Source organism: Populus alba, chromosome 17 (genome assembly GCF_005239225.2).
Source record: "Populus alba chromosome 17, ASM523922v2, whole genome shotgun sequence".
Classification (NCBI taxonomy): Eukaryota; Viridiplantae; Streptophyta; class Magnoliopsida; order Malpighiales; family Salicaceae; genus Populus; species Populus alba.
In genome coordinates, this window is record NC_133300.1 from 3,893,802 (window position 1) to 3,902,886 (window position 9,085).

At 30.8% G+C, this 9,085-nt stretch overlaps 1 protein-coding gene across 1 annotated transcript; it reads left to right on the forward strand.

Annotated features, from left to right (window-relative positions):
* The first annotated feature begins 1,695 nt into the window (after window positions 1-1,695).
* Window positions 1,696-3,286, forward strand: LOC118041012 (UPF0481 protein At3g47200). Its single transcript, XM_035048104.2, has one exon. It carries the CDS (start codon window positions 1,795-1,797, stop codon window positions 3,118-3,120), a length of 1,326 nt encoding a protein of 441 aa, XP_034903995.1. The 5' UTR covers window positions 1,696-1,794; the 3' UTR covers window positions 3,121-3,286.
* Window positions 3,287-9,085: the final 5,799 nt, after the last annotated feature.

Here is a 9,085-nt window from a genome sequence, read left to right on the forward strand (position 1 = left end):
CAGAAAGAAATGAAAAGAAAGAAAAGAGAAGTGAATTAATGCTAGTGTCCATGCTAAGACCCACCATTGATGGGAAACATACACAATAAGAACAATAATTCAAAAGTTGCTTTTTATAAATAACTTGGGATAATAATAATAAGTTAAAATAATCTTAAGTTAAAAATATGCTTGATGACAATGATTTGAATCAATTTTTTGAAGAAGAGAAGAAGTATAAGAAGAATCTATAAATTAAAAGTTAAAGAAAAAAACTTAAATCAATTTACGAAAATCATACAAAACAGAATCTAATACACATGCCTCTTTATTATTGTGATTTTCAATTACTGGTCCTGGCATATATATTTGGCGCAACCATTTGGCTTGGTAAGAGCAAGAGAGAGAGAGAGAGAGAGAGAGAGAGAGAGAGAGAGGGTCGCTGCAATATATAGGAAAAGAGGCTCGGTGCTTGGGAACATATATATAGAGATACAGTCGTCTGATCTCGCTCAGGTCAGCACTAACTTGTTTTGTTCTTTGAAATGTCTGGTTTTTTTGAGAGTTTACGTTGTGGAATTATTTTAAGCTCTGCAGACATTACGTGCATGGTTCAATATATGTATAAGCATTCCAAGCTGACTTCATCTTTCTTTCTTTTTTTGAGATAGTGCCAACATCATTTTCAATTCAATAACGAAACACAAATATCAAGTTAGCTTTTAGTTAATCCATTTTAATAATAAAAAAAAAAACTTAATTTATAAGAGAAAATATAATAGATATTAGGAGTGAGCATCGTTCAATAAATCCTAAATTATCCAAACCAATAGGGTATAAAATTTAGATAATTTAGTTTACCAGAATTACTCGACTTGTTTAATTGATTATAAAGATTCTGAGTAAAAAAAACGAATAAGAAATCAAAAAATTCAGAAAATGACAATTTTCTATTCAAATTACCTAGATGCTAACCCTTGGTAGATTTTTAAAAGGTGAGGTTATGTGTTAAGATGAGAGGGATGGAGGGAGGAGTGAAATAGAGTGTAGGAGACAGAGGAAAAGAGAATTGGTTGGAATTTAAAAGAGATTGATTTAGAGCAGAAGAGGTGGATATGAAGAAAAATTGTATGTTTAAGTGATAAAAAGAGAGAAAAGAATGAGTTACATTGAGGGGGATACATAGAGAAGAAGAAAATGAGTTAGAGGAAGAGAGGTAGAAAAAAGAAGAAGAAAAGGTGTTATTGGTGAAAGATATAGAGTCGTCAAAAAGGACATGAAAGTTGAGTTATATGTAGGATATAAAGATTATTGATAGATTGTAAATGAGAAAAATAAAATAAAAATGTATGTGCAACAATGGAGCCATAAGGAGTCCTTTAAAATGTAAAGACATCTCTGGTTTAAATTTATTTTTTGTATTTTTTAACTCACTTGCAAGTGATGACGAGTTTTCCTCAATGATTTGGTTTTTGGGAGTAGTTATTCACCAATTGATGGCATCTAAAAGTTTATGCCTTGAAATTTTGATGTAAATTTAAATTTAAATATAAAAAAAGATGTAAATTTTGAATGTAAATTTAAATAAAAAAGATGTAACTTGAAATTTCAAAATTTTACATTTTTTGTGATTGGTGCTACTAAATTTTAGGAACATAAAATGTCATGAATAAAAAAGTGCCTTAATTTTGTGAAATAACACAGAAATTACTATATTAGTACATATATCTCAAAAAAAAAAAAAATCAAAATTGAGCTATATATATACCCCTTCCATTCATTCTTGGTTTGTTTCACCGAACCTGCAGACCGGAAATGGTTAAACTCAGTACTGCATGTGCTTCAAGAATGAATATCGAATTTGAAGGAGCAAGAGCATCAAATGGGGAAGATTATGATATGACTAGAAATATTATGACACGGCTTAACATTAAGTTGGATTCGTCCCCACCTCAACAGGACCTGTCTAAGCGCTGTATCTACAAGGTTCCCAATTTGCTTAGAAACGTAAAACCGGAAGCCTACACTCCACAACTGATTTCAATAGGTCCTCTTCACCACGGCGATGCCAAACTAGAGATCATGGAAAGGGAGAAATTGATATGTTTTAGAGAGTTTAAAAGGAATCATAGGATGAGTGAGGAGAGAATTATGGATCTTGTGAACATCATTCGGAATAAAGAAAAGAATATCCGACAATATTATTCAAAGAACTTCGACAAAATTGGGGGCATGGATTTCATAGAGATGATCCTGCTGGATGCCGTCTTCATTATTGAGTTTATAAAGGAGTCAAATGATGGTCCTAAGAATTTAGAGCCTTGGATGATGTTCGACATAAAAGAAGACTTGAAGCTACTTGAAAACCAACTACCTTTCTTCATTATTGAGGAAATATATGACGAGGTCCATAGCGCTCGCCAAGAGTTACCAAGCATTCCTTTTCTTCGTCTTGCTACCTTACATTTTGGAAAGAATGCGTTTCCAGATTTAATGCGGGTAAACAACGACCCGAAAGTAAAGGAAAGCAGGCACCTCACTGATTTACTTAGGAATTTAATGCTGCATGGAGTCAGTGAGAGAGATTTTACTTTCCGTAATATCAAGCTGAAATATAGCGCCGTCATGCTTCGCAAGGCAGGAGTGAGGTTTCGGGTCGCCGAAGAGAAATGCATGGTTAATATAAGATTTGAGAAAGGAGTGTTGGAAATGCCACGCTTGGAAGTTGATTACAGCTTCGAACGTTTTGTACGAAATATCATGGCCTTGGAGCAGTGCTACAAACCGTTTGAAGCTTACATATGCAATTACATTAAGTTTCTGGACCATCTTATCAACAGTGCAGAAGACGTGGGTTTGCTAGTCCGAAAGGGAATCATTCTCCACTGGCTAGGTGACGATGCCGCACTTTCAAATATGATTAACAAGCTTAACGAAAATATTGGCGAAACTTCCACTTGTTACGATGATATCTGTCAGAAGATGAATGACCATGGAAAGAACCGCTGGAACTATAGAAAGGCAACCTTGAAACTTGTATATTTCACCAATGTTTGGAGAAGTACGGCAACTGTTGCAGCAGCTATCCTGCTGATCCTCACGTTGATACAGACTATCACTTCCGTAAAATCGCTATTCTAGGATTTTATCTTGTTTAGGTTCATTATTCCTACGTAATGATGGGCTGGACTGTTATTGTTTAGATTGCCGTTTCATTTTGGGTTTGTGTAGTTCTGAACTAATAACATCGTATCAAATTCTTGTTGTATTGTCCTAAAATTGAGTTTGTACTTGTTTCCTCTCAAAATTCTCTTCTTTTAAGATCATCTTCAGATTAAACGAAACCTCAATAATTAATGCATGATCTCGGTTTCAATATCCCCATCTCACCACCAACGAATTTATCAGGTTTTATATGTTGTTGATCACTTTTTTTCTTGTTTAATACCTGGATATTTTTTTATTATTATTATTTATTATGTAAGTCTCTAGTGAGCTTGAAAATATTTAAACTTGTAATTATTAAAAAATAAACTCAAAACATGATCAATTAAATTATTTCTTAATGTTATACCCAGGAATTTTTTATTTTAAAAGGAAGTGGATAGCAGCAACGGTACTTTTCCATGTCTCTTATATAAATAGGGGATAGAGGGACCATTTCTTGTACTTGTACTATCTTCTATTTTTCATCTTTTCTGCTCATGAACAATTACATGTCCATATTTATTAAATCTGTCAGGTTTTATTCAATCAATTTTCCTCCTGTTTAATACCTTAACTTTTTTAAAAAATCTTTTTAATGTAAGGTATTAAACCTTAAAATGTCTATAATAAGTGTTATGCTTAATATAATGTTGTTACTAAACATAGAGATGGATGTACCTAAATATCTAAATGCATATGTGAAGGATGAGACTTGACTTTGATATGTGAGATTTAGGCATATAAATTTTGATAGCTTGAAGATAATGACACAAAACAAGATGTTGAAGGGTCTACCATCCATTATACACCCAAATCAGTTATGTGAAGGATGTTTAATGGGTAAGCAATTTCATAAGAGTTTTCCGAATAAGGTTACATCAAGAGCAAGTCAACCCCTACAAGAAATATGTATCGATGTTTGTGGTCCCATCAAACTATACTGAAATTTCAGCAAAGTCTTCTCTATACCAGGAGATTCCACATTATCAACTAGAACTTGTTCTCAATTTAACAATCATCAAACACAACTTAAACATCATCCAATCATCTTGGACATTCTTGTATCAATGGAATTAAAATAACATTCAATCCCATATTCCAACACTTCCATCGTTGTAATTTATTTATCATATAAATTTTATAAATAAATATACAGATTATCATAAAAACATCAGAAGTTAATTATATGCATTCATAATTTTGTCATAACAAAGAGTTATAAATCATAAAAATTGATTAACATATTCTAATTTAAATAGTTTAGTAGGAAAAAAAAAGATTCACGTTTCTTACATGCCAAGTAGATATTACAAAAGAAATATAGATTACATAATTATTAATTTTAACAAAATAAGATCCTATATATTTATCAATTTGCTAAGAGGGGAAGTACCTTTAATTTAATTCAACATAAATATGGCAAAGTTACTTAATAAACAAAACAAACAGCCTTAAATTTTGCTTTCATTGCAACTATATTATTTCATTGTCAATTATTTCTTTTACAAACCAATTAATCTTAATTAATTCAATACAAATTGTAGTCACCCTCAACCCTGAGTTACCGACCCATTTTTGGGTCTTCGCTCACGCATTTGGATATTTATTTTCATCCTTCATATCTAGGAGATAATCCGTCGTCGGGCAATTAAGTCTCTCTACCTATTTTTTGGGTGCTAGTTTCCTCACTAGTTAATTAGTTCCTCCACCTATTACCGGATATTAGTTTCATTTCTGAGAAACTATCTCCCATGCTTATTATTGAGCACGAGTCCCCTTACCGGGAAGCTAGTTCCTTCGCTAATTATCGTAGTTCCATTACCAAGAAGCTAGTTCCTTTACTTATTAGTGAGCACTAGTCCCATTACCGAAAAGCCAACTCTTTATCTTCAATTTTTCCACATGAATTAAAATTCTACATTGATAATTGATTCACTTTTAAAAACTTGATAAATAAAAGAATTAAAGTGTTAAACACCAACCTATTGTTGAAGCTCTTGGCACGTCCCCCTGCTGCTAAAGTTATAAAAATAAATGTACCACTGTTAATATTAAGACCTCTCCAGTACCAACAGGTATACATCATTATATTTCATTTCACTCTTACTACCTTAACAATTTAGTTCTAATATTACGACAACTCTTAAACAAAAATAAATGTTAGCCAACCCCGCTCAATCTATCTTAACGATTTAAAACACAGTTTCTTATTATAATTGTAACTAAAGTTATAAAAATTCAGTTTTGGGCATGACTTGTTTCTTTTGAAACCTAAGATTTGAAATTGTCCATTACAATTTTCAGCTTGACCTCCCCTCATATTTTGATCTATATTTGGATTTTTAGAGTTCCAAATTAAGCAATGTCAATCTTGTTGGAAAAAATAACACCTCAGGTTATAACTCCCATGAAGAAAAGTATCTTAAATTTTATCATTTTCATGCCCTAATCTACTTTATACTTTAAAAGACAAGGTTGTCCAGTTTTCCTTTCTATGGCTTTACAATAAACCGAACATTCTTATTCAATTTCTCACCATTCAAACAATCATTTCCATGTTATTTACATTATAACATCATTAAATACAACTCTATAAAACTTATCAACCCAGCTCATATTTATTTAAAATAATCAAAACTATTTCAAGAAAAAAACATGCTTATGGTAGGAATCCATACCAAATTTACATTCCAAAATATTAGCATAGTCGTATATACTTCCAATTCATCACAAACATTTATCATAATTCACACTAACAATAGTAGTGTAATGAGATAAAAATGTATATTTTCCATTAATTTACCCCTTATATGCAAAATCAACCAATCACAACGATTCTCATCTCTAAGTTCTATGACCATTCTCAAGGTCTCAATTCACAATGAAATTAACCCCATCTTTTCATTTAATTCTCAAGTCCCCCCCCCCATTTTCTAATTGATTTCTCCTCTTATCATTTCATTTCAATTTTTCCCTTGTCATTAAGTTTTAATTCCCTCAATTTTAATTTAACTCATTTTATTTTCAGGTTAAAATTTTTAACATTTCATAAAGAATTTAATCGAGAGTTTATATTAAAGTTGAACAACGCCTTGTATAGATTGAAGCAAGCCCCTCGGGATGGATTTTTTTTAAAAGAATGGACTTGTTAAATGCCCTTATAAATATGCTATCCATGTGAAGATTAAAAAAAAAGAAAAAGTAATGATACTCTTATTGTATGTTTATATGTTGATGATTTGATCTTTACAAGAAACAATCCAAAGATGTTTAGAGACTTCAAATAAGCAAGATATCCGGTATTTCATGATAAAAGAAAGCATATTGACAGAAGATTTCATCATCTATAAGATTACATTGCAAATAAGAAAGTTAAAGTCAAGAACGTGAAGACACAAAACCAAGTAACAGATATATTCACAAAGTCACTCAAATATGATGTTTTTATCAAGATAAAAGATGTGTTGGAAGTTATGAAGAAATCAAGTTTAATGGATGTTGAAAATAAATCAGATTTTGGTTTTGAAAAAAAGAGGAACCGGTCCACCGGATAGAATAAGTTCAAATGGTGGACCATTTCAATTAGCAAAATATATTTTTTATTCAGATTATGATTTTTTTTATATTAGTTTTAATTCTTTGATTGACTATGATTTTGTGCCTATAAAAAGGCTTGTAATTTAGCATTAGAAAGCAACATAAAAAAGTGAGAGAATAACTTAATAAAAATATACATTCCTCTCAATCTTCTTTTTATTCTTGAGTTTTTGAATTTGCATTACTATTTTGATCTTATACCACACATGTTCTTCTTCCAACAAAAATCAAACATTTAATTTGAACAATTTAAAATTATAATACTTTTACTTGACAAATCACCCCATGTTGGTACAAGTCTACACAGTTCCAATCTAGGAAGCAAGAATTGGTCTTGTCAAGTAATTAAACATTGTATAAACTGAATGATACTTAGTTTTTTTTTTTAAAATATTATTGAATTAAGTAATAACTTTACTATGTTCTGCTAGATGTAGTTTATCGGCTTTACATTATGAGCCCTGCTCTCTCTACGTTGCTTTCCAGCTGAGTCTGCGTGGTGGCCAAAAAGAGTGACCCTGCGTCGTGCAGTCGGTGCTCAACAAAGCATGAGGCTGGTGGGGGTATGTGTGAATAGTGAAGCAGTAGATATGGCGGTGAAGGAGATAATGCAAGGTGAGAAAGCAGAGGAAACGAGGAGTAGAGCAAATAGTTTTGGGGATATGGCAACGAAAGCTGTTGAAGATGGAGGCTCATCTTACGATGATTCTAGTCCGGTGGATTTTACGAGTGATATAGGGAGACGATGTGAAATTCACCCATCTGTTCTTAAAATGTCTCATCCACCAAGAATACTATCCTGAATGGCAAATGGAATTGGTAGCAGTCTTTGTTAGCTTTCAACAGTCTTGATGCTCTCTTCCTGAACAGATTGAATCACGGCGGGCTGAGCATCGGCGGATTCTGTACTCCTCCGCTGTAAAATACATAATATGTGCTCAGAGAATGATGATCTTGCTCCTTATCTAGACATTTGCAATCTCGGAGTTTTTGCGTTCATTTTACTCTTTCCCGCCCCTTATCTTGGAGTTTTTGCTCTTTTTGCAAATTATTTCCTAGCTCAAAAGGGATTCTACTTGCTTGAAAATAATACTAATCAAATCAATTTAGAACTCAGAACTCCTCAAGTGAGAGACCAAGTTCTTCGAGGTTGAGTTGTTGTCTCCAAGGCTATTTCTGTCACATATAAAGCCTCTTAAATCGCGACTCTTCTTCTCCTTTTCCTTGTAGGAAACTCTCTTTGTCCAGTTGCCACAAGAAAACTTCCTCTGTTTTCCAACTTATAGAAAATGGAGTTCGATGGTGGTTTTATCTTGTAAATAATTGTGATTTGTGAGTGTTTTTATTCTAATTGACTTATAGTTTTTAAATAGATTAGAAGATGTTTCGCAGTTAAAAATAAATTTATTGAGATTTTTATAATGTTTTCAAAATATTTTTAGATAAAAATATATTAAAACTTGGTATTTTAAGATACACAAAACTTTGATAATGAAAAAATATTATTATAGTATACTTTAGGCATAATTTTCAAATCTGACCAAGAATCTTACTGAAAAAAAGGTATTGATATTGGTTCCTAAGTTAACTTATGGGTTATTAAATTATTTTTATTAAAACAACATCATTTTTATTTTTATTTTAAAAAAATTAATATTAATCTAGTCATGTCTATATTAGGCATGACCAAATCGGTTAAATATCTTTTTATAATTCAACTTAAAACTCAAACCAGATCGAACTCTCAAATATAAATTTCTCGAATTAACTCTATATTTAACAAATGTATTTTTAAAACATCCTAAGAAAATAAAAGATACAAACTAAGTTTATTGAGTGGTTGTTTGGGATTGTGGTGACAATTTCTTTTTAAAATGTTTTTTACTTAAAAATATATAAAATAATTTATTTTTAATATTAACATATCAAAATAATTTAAAAATACTAAAAACTTAATTAAAAATTAAATTTAAATAAACAGTATTTTCATCACAATATCAAACACATTTTAATTTCAAAATATGTTTAGCAAATTAAAAATGTGTTTAGTAGTAATTCACTATTGTTTTATCAAATTTTAATTTTTTTTATTTTAAATTAATATATATATTTTTTATTTTATTTTTATTTTAATATCAAAAATAAATTTTAAAAATTAAAAAAAATATATTATTTTAATATATTTTTAAATAAAAAAAATATTTTAAAAAATAATAACCCAAAATTAATTTGATTGCAATTTCAATGGAAATGAAAACGAGGCAAAAATGTCACGTGCATCACACGTGACAGGAAGGCCAGT

Coding starts and splice junctions, on each gene's coding strand:
- LOC118041012 (XM_035048104.2), top strand. CDS start 1,795: ATGGTTAAACTCAGTACTGCATGTGCTTCAAGAATGAATATCGAATTT.